Here is a 17,274-nt window from a genome sequence, read left to right on the forward strand (position 1 = left end):
CTGAGCACTGTGGGAACAGAGATAGGAGAACCACTGTGGCTTGCCACCTTGAACTCTGGCTTCAGGTTCAGTGAGAGGCCATGTCTCAAGGGAATAAGGAGACAGATAGAACAGGACTCTCAGTGTCCTCCTCTGGCCTCAATATCTGTGCTTACAGGCATATGCACCTGTATAAGCATAAGCATATAGTACACGCCCATACATCACCCATATAGGCCATGCACCCTCACATACACACACACACACACACACACACACACACACACACACAAGGATCTGTGCCCCAGCCAGCAGGGCGGGAGACAGAGACTCAAACTCCCAGGGACCTGGAATGATGGGACAAGAGACACGAAGAATGACAGCAAGACAAAGAACTCTGATCAAGCTGCCAAAGTTTATTTTTCCACGGGGATTCTTATACGGGCTGAAGCGGGAAGTTAGCTGGGGATGAGGGAGGGAAGGTGTTGTCTCAATGGGTTAATGAATGTCCCTAGGATGAGGGGACCTGGTGCCATGGTCTGGTTTCAAGCTAAGGAAATTGGTGGTTGTTCAGGCTTATCTTGAGTCATCGGAAAGGTTGCTTATCTTAGGGGGCAGGGAGGACTGATCAGCAAGTTCTCCGGAGGATGCTTGCCCTGGGGGGCAGGGAGGGCTGCCAGGCAGCATGGTCTCCCACAGATCTGGACCCAGGTTGCTGGGAATCCACTGCATATCACCCCACTGACACAACTGGTGTCTTCTGCCAAGTGTTTAAGGTTACTCTGCCACATTTGGGCAATTGCAGTAACAGTCCCCATTTCCTTTGGCTAGTTGCTATCAGAATGATAATACACTTAGAGCAGTATGCAAACCTGGTGAGTTTTACGTGTTTTGTTAAGTTTGTTTTTATTGAATTTTTGTGTATTTCATACAGAACATCTCAATCGATCTTAATCATCTTTATACCCCCATCCATACCAGCACCCTCCCATAGCCTACCCCCCACACTGGAGCCCATATAGTCTGTCATTCCTGTTAAGGCCCACTGTGTCAAGTCAGTGTTCCCAGACGTTCCCCAGTGCAAGTCCATCCACTGAGGTCTAGTCAACCTATCTCGAGTCTTTGTTTTAGGAAGATCACAGCTAATCTAATCATCATAACAAGCCTTTCAGTGGTAATACAGTTAGGTTTCCCTTTCTTTCAACTGATGAAGCTGGGGTTCAAGAATTTAAAGAAGTTCCCAAGGTCACTTTGCTGGCAAGTGGTGAGAGGGGAAGGGAAGGTTTACTTGGTCTACAATCTACACTTTAGGTGCTCAGAGATGCCACCTACCTGTTGAAGAACTTGAACAACAGCCTTGGATTTTTGATTCTCCATGTATTATTTGGATATGCGGTTTTTGTTGGATGCCTTCTGATAGCTTTCCTGTGCTGTCTTGACCTTCAATTTAATAACTGATAAATGCTAATAACTAAGAGCTTTCAGTTGGAAAGCATTTTCATAGTAAGGTCTATTAGAACCTTCATAGCTATCTTGAATGGCATGAATGATAACCTACATTCTGTAGGTAACAACTGGGAGGGGGAGGTTATGATGAGTACGTTAAGTACTCTGGCACTGTGTAGAAAGGCTTTCATTAAGTTCAAGTGTTAGTATCATCCGTGGTCCTTGTATAAGCTATTTAACATCCAAAAGCCCCAGTTTCCCTCTTAAAGTGAGTATTGCCATGCCTGCTCCAGAGAATGTTAGAAGGAGTTAAATACAATAGGGAACAGGCGAGAAGGCTTAGCAAGGAAAGGTACTTTCTATATAAGCCTGGGGACCTGAATTCTATCTCTGGAAGCCACCTGAAGGTAAAAACAGGGAACCAACTCCACAAAGCTGTCCTCTGACCTCCATGTGTGTGCCATGACATGCATGCCTACAAACTCTGACTCCATCTTGCTGCTTGAAGACGGGTTTAAGTATCATAGAGGTGATGGCATGAAGGAAACAGCCAGCAGTTATCATGGCTGATGAGAATAGTAAGTACCAATCACTGACTGATTCTAATATCTGGCCAAGGTGAGCTGTGTGATGCTTGAAGATGCAAAGCAGGGACCTTTGGACACATGTCTGTGGATAGCTTGCTGGCCCTGGCATGCCTCACTGTGTACCCAACACAGAGCCTTCTGGGAACTAGTTTTTTCATGTATAAAATGAGAATAGAGAAATAATTTAGAGCTAGGCTCCATGGCACGTGCCTGTAACTTGTACAAGCTACTTTGGAGGCTGGGGCAGAGGATCATAAATTCCTGACTTGTTCAAAATGCACAGAGTTCAAGACCAGTCTGGATAACTGAGTGAGACCCTGTTGCAAAATAAAAAGTAAAAGGAGGTCTGGGAATGTAGTTTAGTGGTAGAGCCCTCCCCTAGAATCCCCAGTGATGGGCTGGGGAAGAGTCAGTGGTAGAGTGCCTGCCTAGAATCCCCCAGTGAGGGTCTGCAGGCATGACTCAGTGGTAGAGCACCTGCCTAGAATCCTCCAGTGAGGGTTTGGGGAGATGGCTCAGTAGCAGAACATCTGTCTAGCAAGACCAAGGACCTAGGCTCAATTCCCAGTCCTTTAAAAAAGAACATTTAAAAAAACACACCACTGAGTTTAGGAACACCAAGCGGCATAAAGAACATTAAACAATCAACCTCTATCTAGAAAATGTTCAGCAAGAGTTCCACCTCTTCTTTCCACCAGATCTTCCTCTCCATCTCCTCCCTTCTCCCTGTCCCTCCTTCCCTTCCTCCCTCCCTCCCTTTCCCTGCCCCATGTGATATGTGTGTCTTTTCTGAAAAAGAAGTAGTCTTTAATTATTGCTTGGAAATTGAAAGAAAAACAACATGCATGACATCAAACCTAGAAGGGAGTTGGAAAACAAAAAAGACTTACAGGAGAGATGGTTCAGAGAATAAATCTACTCTTTCAGAGGACCTGAGTTCAGTTCCCAGCACCAACACTGTATGGCTCACAACTTTCTGTCACTCCAGTTCTAGGAAACCCAATGCCCTCGTCTAGACTCTGTGGGCACCTGTGCTCACATGCATAGGCCCACATCTAGAAACATACTTTTAAAACAATTAAAAATAAATCTTTAAAAAGTATCTGTCCTCAGCCGGGTCAGACCCCTTTAATCCCAGCACCCGGGAAGCTGAGGCAGGCAGATCTCTGTGAGTTCAAGGCCAGCCTGGTCTACACAGTGAGTTCCAGGACAGCTGGGGCTACAGGGAGACCCTGTCTCAAAAAGACCAAAAAAATGTCTGTCCTCTTGCAGTCCAGAGAGGAGAGGCCTGCCAAGATGAACCGACGGTCAGGATACCTGTTAGTTTGGATGACCTTCTTCCTGTGTTGCTATGAGACAAGTAGATGTGAGTATCCTGGAAAATAATAGGAATGGAAAAGGATGAACTGACCCAAATCAAGTATAGAAACACACAGAGAGGGACTGGTGTTGAAGAAATCTCAGACATGTCTGGGATTTAAACCCTGAATTGCTATTTCTTTTTTTCTGTGATCATGGCCGAGCCATGTAATGTCTTTGAAGTTAATTTCAACCACATAATGTTTGATGGGGTTATGTTTGATTATTTAATAGCAATATGAATGTAATCATCTTTTATAATGCTTAGAACACAATTAAGTAAAACATATGCTGATTAAAGTGGGAGGTCAAGGGCCAGGCATGGTGGCTCACCCTTTAATCCCAGCACTTAGGAGGCAAAGGCAAGTGGATTTCCGTGAGTTGGAGTCCAGGCTGGTTTACATAGTGAGTTCCAGGCTATCCAGAGCAATATAGTAAGACCCTGTCTTGACAAATAGATATATAAATTAATGAATTAAAATAAAACAGGAGGCCAGGAACCGGAGAGATGGCTCAGCAGTTAAGAGCATTTGTGGGTCTTGCAGGACCTGAATTTGATTTCCAGCATCCATGTGCAGTGTCTCACAACTACCTGCAGCTCCAATTCCAAGAGTAAGTCAGCTCATGTCAAGTTCATTTAGCAAGTCATTTTGAATGTCAGGTATGAAAGTTATTTTTTATCAGGATGCAGAGGACAAGATACTTCTGCCCATTGTCTCTATTATTACCTAGGGCCCCTGTCATCTTTCTCAGAATTTCCTAACTTTGTTTCTATTTGAAATTTAGGCTCTAATGACTCTGCACTGGAGAGCTTGCTGGTGTGTTGTAGGATATAAGGTGATGGTAGGATCTAGAAGCAGAACAGGCTGCCTCTTTCAACTACCAGTCATAAAAAACAGTGTCTGGAAATAAGTATAATGCCCATTTCTCCATTCAAAACTTGGATACACTCAACTCACAGGAAAACAAAAGAAGATAGCAGAGGATTTCTTGGGATTTGTCTTGAGCCAGGAAATGTCAAACACCATTTCCATTAACAATATAAGGGGGGCATGAATATCTTACTTGTGGGCTCCCTCATTCTATCATTGAAGGAAGGAGAAAAGGGAGGAAAGGGGGCTGAGAATAGAGGCTGTGACCCTGGATTGGCAGAGAAGAAAGCTTATCTTGCATTCTGTTTCTGCTCTAAACAAGGCATTGATTTTATATTATTCTTTCAGTGACAGGAATCTTTGAGGAATAAAGAATGGGGGCCACAACAGCACTTCCTGTGATGTAAGAGAAGCTGTTAGTTTTTAGTATTATGAGTGGTGATAAAACAGGGTAACAACATGCACCCTGCATTTCATCTCAAATTTGCATTAATATTTCATTAAAGAACCTGTTTAACTTCATTTCATGTGCTGTTTTCCAAACTTAGTTTATTCTGTCAGCTGTTGTTTTGATGTGAACTAAATCACTTTCCTGTGCTCTATGGGACATGTTGGGTAAAACATAGAATTTGTACTTTCATTTAGAATAATAAAAAGTCCAAAGTTTATGTTTCCCAAGTTTAACAGAACAAATGCCGTCTTCACTGATTTTACAACATCTGGATTCCACCAAAATTACTATTTACTCAGTGTTTTTCTTTAACTTTTCCCCTTTTTCTTCAACTTAATAAATTTATCACTTATTTGCTATAATGAAAAATCAGCAGTATTTCTGTACACAGGGAATCCAAATAAAAGTACTATGAAAATCCTGTTATTCAATTCTACTACATTCTATTGTTCAAAGAGTGCTTTGAGCTGAGTCCTGCCCTCTTTTTTGTTAAAAGGGAAGATTATGAATTAGCAATATGCCCACATTAAATTAAAAATTCTCTTTTCATAATCAGAAAGATCATTGGAAAGGGATTTATTTTTTCATTCTATGTTTAAAAATTACTCCCTGTGTAGCCCTGAATTACCAAACATAACCTTGTTATCCACTAAAGTGTACCTTATATAACTCTGGTGGTGCCTATTCCACGCTCTGAGAAATAGCAGTCTGGATGACCAACATATCTTGGTTACCTTCATTGTTTATGAAACATGCCTAGTCAGCATTAACAGTCAATGTGGCACAGCCTAGAGTCACCTAAAGAGAGTCCCAGTTGAGGAATGACCTAGATCAGATTGGCCTGTGGGCATGTTTGTGGGGGGTTGACTTGATTGTTAATTGATGTAGGAAGGCCCAGCCCACTGTGGGTGGTTCCATTCCTAGGCAGGTTGTCGTGAATTGTATGAGAAAGCTAGTAAGCCAGCCTGCAAGCCAGTCAGTGAGCAGCAACCTCCACAGCTCCTTCTGTACCTCTTTGGCTTCAAAGTGATTCCCTTGGTTAGAGGTAATGCTTGTGTGAAATAGCAAGCAGGTCTGCCTTCAAGTTCCCACTTGAAGTCTTGCCCTGACTTCCCCTAAGTTGCTTTTGGCCAACAGAAATGAAACTAAAACAAAACCATTCCCCAACACTCTATCTAAACATGAAGCAGGCACAGCCTTGTGTGCCATTAGGAAGCTGGAAGCCCAAAGCAGATGCCTAGCCCTCAGACAACCAAGAGAACTCCTGGTTTGTTCGTGCCACCACAACATAACACCAGAGACTGGGTGGCTTATGAACAACATAAATGTGTTCTTCACATTTCTAGAGGCTGAAAGAATGAAGATGAAGACACTGGAAGAGTCACTGTCTGATGAGGGCTCACCTTCATGCTTCATAGACAGCAACTTCCTGTAATTCTATGTGGTCCTAGGGCATTTCCAGGTATTTAGGTTTCTGTTTAAAAATACTTTATTTATTATCATTTTTGTTTTATGTGTATGCATGTATTTCCTGCATGTATCTAAGTGAATTCATGTCGTGCAATGCCCGCAGAGGTTGAAAGAGGGCATTGAATCTCCTGGAAGTGGAGTTATGGATAGATGTTAGCCACTATGTGGGTGCTGGGAATCGAACTCGGGTCCTCTGGAAGAGCAGCCAGTGCTCTTAATCACTGAGCCACCTCTCTAGCCCCATCTTTTATAAGGGCTCTAATACCATTCATGAGTGATCTACCCTCATGACCCAATAACTGCTCAATGGCCTCACCTCCTAATATCATTTAAAAATATTTTTGTCTTTTTTTATTTTTAAAATCTATTCATTTTTGTTGTATGTGTATGCATGTTTTGCCTTTATGTATATAAGTGCACCACATTCATGCAGTTCCCATGGAGGCCAGAAAAGAGCTATGAGTCCCTTGGAACTGGAGTGACAGATGGTTGTTAGACACCATATGGGTGCTAGAAACCAAACCTGGGTCCTCTAGAAGAGTAACCAATGCTATTAACCACTAAGCCATCTCTCCAGTCCCTTTTATTTGTACTTTTCATTAGCCAGTGTATTTCTTTATCTTGATTTTTGACATAAAGTCCCATCAGACTGACTGTGAAATCACTATGTAGCCCAAAGTGGCCATGGATGACAGCCATTCTCCTACCTCAGCCTCCTGAGAGTTGAGATGATAAGAGTGAGAGACTACGTTCACTGAGGGTTAGGATTTCAGGCTATGAATTTAGGGGACATAAACATTCAAACTAAGATGCACCCTCACCTCATTCATTGTGATAATTCTTTTCTGTTTGTTTTGTCTTTCTGTCTTCCAGATGATACAGTGAATTGTGTCTTCCCTTTCTTCTACAAGGGATGGAGTTACACCACTTGTATCAGAATGGATAGAAATGCCTCTTGGTGCTTACTCACAACAGCTTTTAAAGGCAGATGGAAGAACTGTGCAATAGAAGGTGAGTTGCCAAGTACTGTAGCTTTGGAAGCTTATAAAATTGATTTCTCACAATTAGGTCCGTCTGTCTACATCTTTCAATAGGGTGGGTTTCAAAAGGGACTATGTAAATGTGAGTGGTATGACTGTATCCTTTAATATTTATTTATTTTATATGTGCACGTGTGAGTACACTACATGTATGCAGGTGCCTCAGAGGTCAGAAGAGGGTGTGCCATCATGTGGGTGCTGGGAACCAAACCCAGGTCCTCTGCAAAACAGTCATTGCTCTTCACTGCTGAGTTGTCTATCCAGCCATGCTATCTTTATAAACAAGCAATGCTATGTGCCTACACAGAAAATATTCTTTGAAGGCCCAACATCAAATGCTAATACCAATTGAATATCTCCTATTGAAATGCTTAGGAACAGAAGCATCTGAAGTTTTTTCATTTTTCATATTTTAGAATAAATGCAGATATTCGAAGATATGTTGGGGGTGGCTAAGCATGAAGTTCACTTGTGTTCCGTATGAAGAAATCATGTGGGTCATATAATATCTTAGAGCATATGTCTTTATCATGCTCATCACATGGTACCAGTTGCACAATTTCTACTTCTGGCACCATTTCGGTACCAGGGTCATTTAAAAATTTAGAAAATTTCAGAGTTTTATATTCATATGTTTGGATTAGGGATGTTGATACCAAATAAGTAATAATGTTAATAATTATAGTATTAAAATAGTTTTCTCCAAATGAAGAGAACATAATATTGAAGATGACTGGTCAAGTAAATGAACCATCATGCTGTCTCTTTACAAAATTAATAAGGAAGAAAGAGAACTGGAGAAATGTCTCACAGTTCAGATCATGTGCTTCTCCTGCAGAGGACTTACATTTGGTTACCAGCACCCATGTCTGGCAGCTCACAACCCTTTATAACTCCATCTCCAGAGACTCTATCATCACCTTCTTCTGGCCTCCGTGGGCACCTGCACTCACTTGCATATACCCAAACACAAACATACACATATGCACATATTAAAATAAAAAAATCTAAAACATTTAAGCTAAGGAGAAAATAAATAAGGTGTAAAGGTGGAGGGATTGGAGAGAGTCTGTTTGCCGTTTTCAAAGTCCATAACACTTTGGGGATTACAAGATTTCTGGTAGTTTTTGTACACAAAAACAAGAATCATTTAGTTTGTTGGAACCAATAATGTAATGTTTAATTGTTTATGATAATATCTGCTTTTGAATATTTAGGATTTCTTTTTCCCTTGTTCTTAAACCTCTGGTGAAATGCTACGTCCTTATGATGACTAGAACATTCCTTTCACTATCCAGAAATGAAATTTATAAATATAACTTAAATTATTTAACACTCAGACAGACGTGAAAGGAAATAAATTTAGAAGAAAGTAATCAATATATGTGTTGAGTAGGCGTATCCTCTGAGGAAACTAGAACTGAATTCCAAGAGACTCAGAGGGAGAAGGCCTAGAGACCGAGGTGGAGAAACCCTGAGCACACTGGGAAAAAGGGGAGGAGTGGTCGCCATTTTAGAATGGCCCATGGAGACTGATGAAGGTGTGGATCTCAAATACAGGAGAGAAAGAGCCCATGAGAGCTCATGTCTTTGTAAGTGACCCTCTCCTGAACAGCCATAAACTTTGTTGGCAAGTCCAAATAAATATTCCTATTCCCCAAACTGTAACTTAAGAGGGACATTGTGGTGGTTTGTCAATTTGTGTTAGTACCCTGTGACCCTGGGATTCCAGAGAGCATGTGGGTCTCCCAAGGGGGAGTGGAATTTGGCGTGACAAATGTAACCACAGCAAAGTTGAGATATTAAAAAGTAAACAAACTTTTCTATCCTCCCCCCAAATTCTCTTTTATTATAGGAGCTAAATATGAATTTTTAAGTATTCTTATGGATAGGGGCCATGGCTCAGTGGGTAATGCTCTTGTCATGAAATTGTGAGTACTGGGGTTTGGATCCCTAGCATCCATGTGAATGCTGTGTAGGCATGACTGCCTGCTTGTAATCTCAGCACTCTACAGGCAGAGACAGCAGATTCCTCGGCAAGCCAACTAGGCAGACGAGACAAATTGTCAAGTTCTGGGTTCAAGTGAGAATCCCTGCTTCAATACATAAGGTGAAGAGCCAGTGAGGAAAGCAGCTGACACCAACCTCCGGCCTCCACATGCACATGTACATTAGTACACACACTTGCATCCACACACATGAACCCCCACAGGCACCCTCACACCTGTAAACACGCATGCACACCAAACATATGCATAAAAAACTTTTAAAATGTCTCTACACACTAGAAAAAAACCCACCCAAGCCTAATAACCCCTGCCGTTGAAAACCAAGACATTAATTCAAATAATGCAAATCAAAAGCAGCTTTAAAATGAGCTAATAATAGAAAGGTTCTCCCCACACACTTAATTGTGGAAAAGAAGCCCCAAATATGCTTAACGCAAAGGGTGTTAAAATGATGCCCAAAGTGTATATTCAGTCATAGTGAAGGCTAGAGATACTAATTTTCCCATCATTTGGGACAAACTGAAGGATCCAACACTGTTTTTTAAAATTTGTTTGTTGTGTTTTGAAATAATGTCTCACTCTGTAGCACAGGCTGCCCTGGAATTCACTCCATAGCTCAGACTGATCTCAAACTCACGGTGATCCTCCTGCCTCAACTGCCCCCTCCCCCACCCTGGAGTGCTGGCATTGCAGGCATGAGCCACCACGCCCAGTGAAGACTGTTTCTGACAAAACCTCTTTGGGTCGCTCCGGTCTCTGATCCAAGCACAGTCTTCCTGGTGTGTAACAGACAGTTTTCTCACTGACTTTTACCCTTGGGTTTGTTTTATAGTCAATAATAGGGACTTAAATACTGCTTTGAATTTTGAAATATTTTCCGGTATAAAACATTTTCCTGTTTTGAAATAATAGCTTTTATTTATTCTTTGAAATTCTTCATGCATGTATACAATGCATCTTGACCCTAGTCACCCCTTGCTCCCTCTCTCCAGTTCCCCCCAGGGCTACCATCACATCTCCCTCCCAACTTCATGTTTCCCTTTTTATTCTCTTTTTAAATTCATGGGAACTAATTGGTGCTGCCCATATGCCCATGTGGAATTTCAATGAGCTCCAAATTAAATAGAAAACTCATTTAAATAGTTGAAACAGAACACGTCTCCCAAAATGTCCTGATAAATATGAGGAAGAAAAACAAGGCAGCAGAACTCAAGACCTGTCGATCTTTTAGCAGAAACAGCCATTGATTATCCTTTAGATGACATTCATATCTTAGGCTTGCACAAGAACAGTGGGTCTTAAATCAAGCCTTGCAGCATGTGTCTTCCCTCCTTGCCTCACAAGAGAAATAGTAAGATCAGAAACACACTGTTCAGAGATGTTGAGATATCTGTATGACTAGAAACACAAAGCTCTGAAGAGACAAAGCTTTTGTTAGTTAGAAGGTTCTCTCAGGAAAGATGAAACCACTCCACATACAAGATAAGCATCATTACATATTTTTATTTTCTTCTAGTCCACCAACTCATCCATTAGCCCTACCTTTAATAGATCCAAACTCTAGCCTCTTTCTACCCTTCAAAAATGTGCCAAGTCTTTGCCATAATGATTTGTTAACAGTTCTCTCTGAATCCAGTATCACCCCGTCCAATCTATTCCCCCAAACAAGCTGTACTGAAATACCTGACAGAAGCTACTTGAAGAAGAAAGGTTTGTTTGGATTCACAGCTCAACTGCATAGTCTGTGATGGTGGGGCAGACGTGATGCAGGAGTGTTAGGTGGTGGTTATATTGTGTCTTCACTAACATCAGAGAGAAGACATATGAAGGGGGCATGGATCCAGGAGGAGTTTGGGGGAGGAGTGGGAGGTGACAATGAGCAAGCGATATTACATGCATGTATGAAATTCTCAAATAATTAATAAAATATTATAAGAAAGGGCCAGGCATGGTAGTACATGCCCTTAATCCCAGCACTTGGGATACAGAACCAACTGGATCTCTGTGAAATTGGGGTCAGTCTGGTCTACATAGCCAGTTCTTAAAACAAAAAAAGGAAGGAGGGACGAAGGTGGAGGGGAGAAAGGAAGGAGAAAGAGAAAGAAAGAGAGAAAGAAAAGAAAGAACAAGAAGGAAAGAGAGAGAAAGGAGAGAGGATGGAAGGAAGGGAGGAAGGGAGGGAGGGAAGAGAGGAGAGGAGAGGGGAGGGGAGGAGAAAGAAGAGAGATATGAATACTCGTGATCAGCTCTCTTTTCTCTTTTTCTTCAGTCAGGGACCCCAGCCCATGGGATAGTGCCTCCCACATTCTGGGTGGGTCTTCCCATCTCAGTTAAACCTTTCTGTATATACTCTCACAGATAAGCCCAGAGGTGTATTTCCTTAGTAATTCTAAATCTTCTAAATCCAGTCACTTCACAATGAAGATTAACCATCACACTGTCCAAAGACAGTGTGAAGCATGATCAGAGATGATAGCTTCTCTTCCATTTCCCAATAATGGTCTCAACTCTTCCCATGGACAGAGGAGAGGCAGAGGTTTGGGATTCTGGGTATCACATTAACTGGGTGTATAATTTTAAAAATCAGCTACAATGATGTCCAGTCTATAACCTGAGAATATGTTTGTAACCCAAACTTCAAAAGACATTGAAAGGCTTATTTTCTTTCTTTTTCAGACAGGGTCTTTCTGTAGCCCCTGCTGGCCTAGAACTTACTATGTAGACCAGGTCAGTCTTAATCTCATGGAAATCTACTTCCCTTTGCCTCCCAAGTGCTGGGATTGAAAGACTTAACTACTCCTTGCTGCCTGAGGCATATGTCGGTAATTTTTTCCTCTAAGCTAAGATGCAGTCTCGCTGTGCTGTTATTGCTCTTCTTCTCCCACTCCCCTCCCTGTCCCCTTCCTCCTCCTGAGCCTAAGGGTCCATCCCCACCTTCTCTGCCCTCCTCCTCCCCTCTCTGTTGTCATCCTCCCCTTCCTCAGCCCGTCCCTGTCCTTCTCCATCCCTCTCTGTCCTCCTCCTCCTCCTCCTTCTCTTCCTTCTCCTCCTCCTCTTCTTCCTCCTCTTTCCACCATTTTCCATCACAGGACGACTATCTTCTTGCAGGTCCCTCTGTCACAAAACATATGACCATAAAAGTGAGTTAAGGGGCTTACTGTTCATTGACTGACTTGTTTTCCTGAGCCAGTGTCAGGGTGGGGGGGGATGTCTATTTAGTCTGTTTCTTCTTTTCTATAACTGAGTCTTGAAAGTCATCCAGTTTTATTTATGATTTATACTGTATTTTACTATATTTATAACTTATTTAGTTCTAATTTATACTGTATTTTAAAGCATCACATACTTATTCATTAACCTTTAGCCTTTGGTTGTATTTTTAAGGAGAAAAAACATTTCAGAGGAAGACAGTCCCATTGAGACTAGAACCTACTTCTTAGTCTTCAGCACATCTTTCAAGCTTAATCACCTTTAGCAATGCCACATTGTTATAAAACAGGCACATTTAGGACGAGATGTAAAAGGGCTTGCATCTGGGTGTGAGAAAGCTGAGCTAACCAAAAGAGAGACATGACTGTGCTCTGGGGGAAAAGCCAGTGTTGGCAGGCCGGCTGGCTGGCATAAAGCCCTTTGGTGTAAGGCCCTTTCCCCGGGATCGTGCAGAAAGCACAAGCACCCTTTCATGTATTCTTGCTTCTAAAGCTGCCAATTTTAACAGACTAAAGTGAAGAACGATTCGAAATAGCCTCCACCTACTAGCTGGAATGAGTTAATTCTCCTCAGACCATTAAGTGGAAAAGGCCTAAGGCAAATGTACAAGCTGGTCACAACATAGAAACTAAGAGAGCACAGTTTAATTGCTAAGAGAGCTAGCAGACCCCAACAAGGTCAAGGATCAGCAATCACGTAAGGTGAGCAACTGGCAATGTGGGCTGAGGTTGGCCATGGCCTGTGCATGAGTCAGGGTAAGAACAGGGTGTTCAGTGCTTATGCAGTTGGACAAACCACATGTGACCAGCACATGATCATCCCACTGATTGGGGGGAGCGGTGCATGTACAGAGTGTAGGGCTCCCCAGTTGGCTCAGCCCCCAATATACTCCGAAAACTAACCATTCTCAAGAAAATTCCTCAGCCTTCATCCGATTTCAGCTGGAATTCCTTCAAAAAGCCACTAGGCCAGCAGGCTGATGGTGTCTGTACGGGTTCCCTTGTGTTTGCCTAGCAGTGGGCCCTCTGTTTGCTCTCTCTATGCAATAACTTTTTAGGCCTTTCTTCTGTAAACTTCCTTTTGAAAGCAAAACTCCATAAAACTTATCTATGAATTGCTGCCTATGAATTTCATCCTTTGATTCCTTGAGACAAGGATCTGGGGCCACTGGCTCAGTAGAAGTTTTGTGTGGCCACGAGGTTCCTAATCCCTGAGTTAAAGCCAACCTGAAACCAGCAAGTCTCCATCACACTCAGAGACCCCAATTTTTCCTGTGTTCCCTCATTTCATTTATTATTCTGCTTAGTCGTGTGGGTCTCCCTGTAGTCCCAGCTGACCTGAATTCACTATGTAGACCAGGCTGGCCTTAAACTCACAAAGATCTGCCTGCCTCTGCCTCTCAAGTGCTGGGATTAAAGGTGTGTGCCACCAAGCCTGGCTGAAAACTTTTTTTAAAAAAAATAATTTCATTATTTTAGTTTTTTGAGAATTTCATACTTCAGTACTGGATTTTTATCATTTCCATCCCTCTCTCCCCGGTCCACTTTCTCCCACATATCCCCCACTCCCTCTCAATTTTGTAACCTCTCAATTATTATTGTTACATATATACATATGTGCAAACAACTACTGAGTCTATTTAGTGCTTCTCGTATGTACCTGTGTTTAGGGCTGACCACTTGAATTTGGATAACCTCTCAGGGAGCTCTTCCCATAGGAAACGATTCTCCCTCCTTCACTTTAGCTGCTCATCTAGTGGCGAGACTTTATGAAATGTGTGTGTGTGTGTGTGTGTGTGTGTGTGTGTTGTGTGTGCGTGTGTGCGTGCGTGCGTGCGTGCGTGTGTGTGTGTGTGTGTGTATGCATGTGTGGCATGCAGGTACCCGTTGACGCCAGAAAGTGGTACTGAATCCCTTGAAGCTGGAGTTATAGGCAATTATGATATGGGTGCTAGGAGCCAATCTCCAGTCCTTTAGAAGAGCAATGAATACTCAACCACTGAGCCATCTCTCCAGCACCCATTGACTGGGTCTTCTATATTTAATTTTATTGTCACTGTGGAAGAATAACTACCAGTAACCACTTAAGGGAGGAAGACTGTATTTTGGCTCAAGCTTTCAGGGGATGTCAGTGCACCATGGTGGGGAAAGCATGGATCTGGGGCAGCTTGATCTACAGTGGTAGGAGCTTGCCAACACTGCGTCTCACATCTCGGTGAATGAGAAAGCAGAAAGCTCAGGTTGGCACCAAAGACGATGCAACCTTTACGACCCACACCTACATTGGTCATCTAGGCCCTATGTCCCAAAAGTTCCACAAGCTCCCAAGACAGTGTCACCCACTGGGGACCAAGTGTTCAAACATATCAGCCTGTGCTAAACATTTCATATTCAAACCATAACAAGTCTCATGACAAAGAGATCAGTTTCTGAGCCCAGGGGTCCTTAGAAGTCACCACAGGCTGCTCCCTCTTTCTAGGAAATCATAGATTTGTGTACACGTTTTGTAGGCACCTTCTAAAAAATTAATAAATAAACCAATGATTAAATGGAAGGTTAGAAACTCATTCAGAGACTGTCTGAACTAGCTTTCCCCTGAGCTCGTAAGAAACATCACATAACAAACAAGCAGATTACAGAATCGGCTTTCCTCTGAGCTCAAATACAAACACATACTTCTGTGTTCCTGCTCTTCTTCCTTTTCTCCTTCCTTCTTGCTGAACTTTGATTTCTCCAGCCTTTTCCCCCTCCTCCACTTCCCTTATCCTCCTTCTGGATTGCTTCCTCTTCCTTCTAAATAAAACATGCCAAGCAATTGCTATCACCGCCCTTCATTATATTCAGGCATGAAGAGGAAATTCCAGCTGCTCAGTCTCATTTACCGGCAAGTTGGTCGTTAAAATTCATGATGCAGAGACAGCTGATACAATTGAAGATTTAATGGTGGGTCTGTTTCTTTAGCTGAAGAACAGAGGATAAATCCTTATACAACACATAGAAACATCTTAATAAGCGAATCTTTCTTTTCCGGATCAAGTCTTTCCTTTTCTTTCTGCTTATGCCCCTTAGGAACATACCAAACCTCTGAACCTTGACTTGGGCTTTACGTTCTACCCTTGTCTCCCTGAAGCTTCTCTTCTTGCTGCATCCATCTCTGTTGAAGGATGACGTGCCCTTGTGATGGATATGGCGTTCATTCCCTTCCCAGGGCAGCTGATAAAGAGTGACTAAAGCTAAGTTTAAGGGCTCAACCCTTTCAATCCAAATGACTCAGGTCTGCAAGGCTGTGTCTAGATTTCTCCTGGGTGTACTCAAGCCTGCATGTAATTCAGCTTCTGTCTAACTCTACCTTTTGCCCTTCCTTTAATAGGGTTGATTCCTAAGGAAACTGGGAATGAGCTTTCTGCTCGCTCATGTTCACCCTTGCATGGAGGAAGAGCCTGGAAAACCTAAACTGAGACATACCTTTCTTTGCCAAGACCTCCCTTTCTGATCATTCTAACTAAACCCCTCTTTTCCTTCCCTGTTGGGAGCCAAAAGGCCAGAAGAGAAACATCTTTATGGCTTTGAGAAAAAGACAGCTTTATGGTTTCCTGCGAATCTTTATGGCCTTGAGAAAAAACAGCTTAATGGTTTTCTGTAAGTTTCTATAAGATAGCACTTAGTTAAAGAATGTAGAAAAACAACTTTGTGACCCAGGCTAAGTCAGCCTTGAGAAATGTTTTATGCTCACCATGACAGTTAGCAGATGTTCCTTTAGGATAAGAAATGCCCCTTGAATAAACCCTCCCTAGCTATAGCATACAACAACACCAATTAGTGTCTGCCCAGCACTTTCCTTCTCCTCACCCCCCCCTCTCTTTCCACTACCAGTATATATATCTGCTGCTTTCAAATAAAATTTTGGAGCTTGATCAGAACACTGTCTTGCTCTCTTTCTTCGTGTTCCTTGTTTGTCATTCCTTCTAGGACCCCCACTGTTCACGCCACTGTAGAAGTGTCCTGCAGATCGGGACACCTCTGACGTGCAGATTGCCATGTCACCTGCCCTCTCTGACTTGGACAGGGTCGTGTCACCTGCCCCTCTGACATGCAGATGATCGTGTCACCTGCCCCCTCTGACGTGCTGATGGTCATGTCACCTGCCCCCTCTGACGTGCTGAGTGTCGTGTCAGCTGTCCTCTCTGACGTTCACATGGTCGTGTCACCTGCCCACTCAGCCACGCAGATGGTCATGTCACCTGCGTCCTCTGACATGCAGATGGTCGTGTCACCTGCCCTCTTATTCTTGCACATGTTCATGTCACCTGCTGTCTTTGAAATGCACGTGGTCGTTTCACCTGCCCTCTCTGCCATAAAAATGGTCATGCAACCTGCCCCCTCTGACGTGCACATGGTCTTGTCACCTGCCCACTCTGAAGTGCAGATGGTCGTGTCACTTGCTCCCTCTAATGTGCAGATGGTCGTTTCACCTACATTATCTGACGTGCAGATGTTCGTGTCACCTTGCCCTCTGACATGCAGCGGGTAGTGTCACCTGCCACTTCCAATGTGCAGATGATCGGGTCACCTTCCCCCTCTGCCATAAAGATGGTCTTGTCACCTGCCCACTCTGACGTGCACATGGTCTTGTCACCTACCCCCTCTGACGTGCAGATGGTCGAATCACCTGCCATCTTTGACGTGAACATGGTCACGTGCACCTGCATGATCATGTGCACATAAGAGGGGGCAGCTGACACGAAAATCTGCGCGTCAGAGTGGGCAGGAGACAAGACCATCAGTATGTCTGAGGGGGCAGGTCTCATGACCATGTGCACGTCAGAGAGGGCAGGTGACACGACCATGTGCA

General features: G+C 43.1%; 1 protein-coding gene across 1 annotated transcript in view; it reads right to left on the bottom strand.

The window, feature by feature from the left end:
• The window catches only part of LOC103732427 (binder of sperm protein homolog 1-like), a 39,138-nt gene extending 21,902 nt beyond the window's left edge, over window positions 1-17,236 (bottom strand). The window contains exon 1 of the mRNA XM_008831005.1: window positions 17,092-17,236. Within this exon, the coding sequence (XP_008829227.1) occupies window positions 17,092-17,236 (145 nt within the window). The remainder of the gene's footprint in view (window positions 1-17,091) is intronic.
• Window positions 17,237-17,274: the final 38 nt, after the last annotated feature.

Source organism: Nannospalax galili, unplaced genomic scaffold (genome assembly GCF_000622305.1).
Source record: "Nannospalax galili isolate Female #2095 unplaced genomic scaffold, S.galili_v1.0 scaffold835, whole genome shotgun sequence".
In the NCBI taxonomy this organism is placed as follows: Eukaryota; Metazoa; Chordata; class Mammalia; order Rodentia; family Spalacidae; genus Nannospalax; species Nannospalax galili.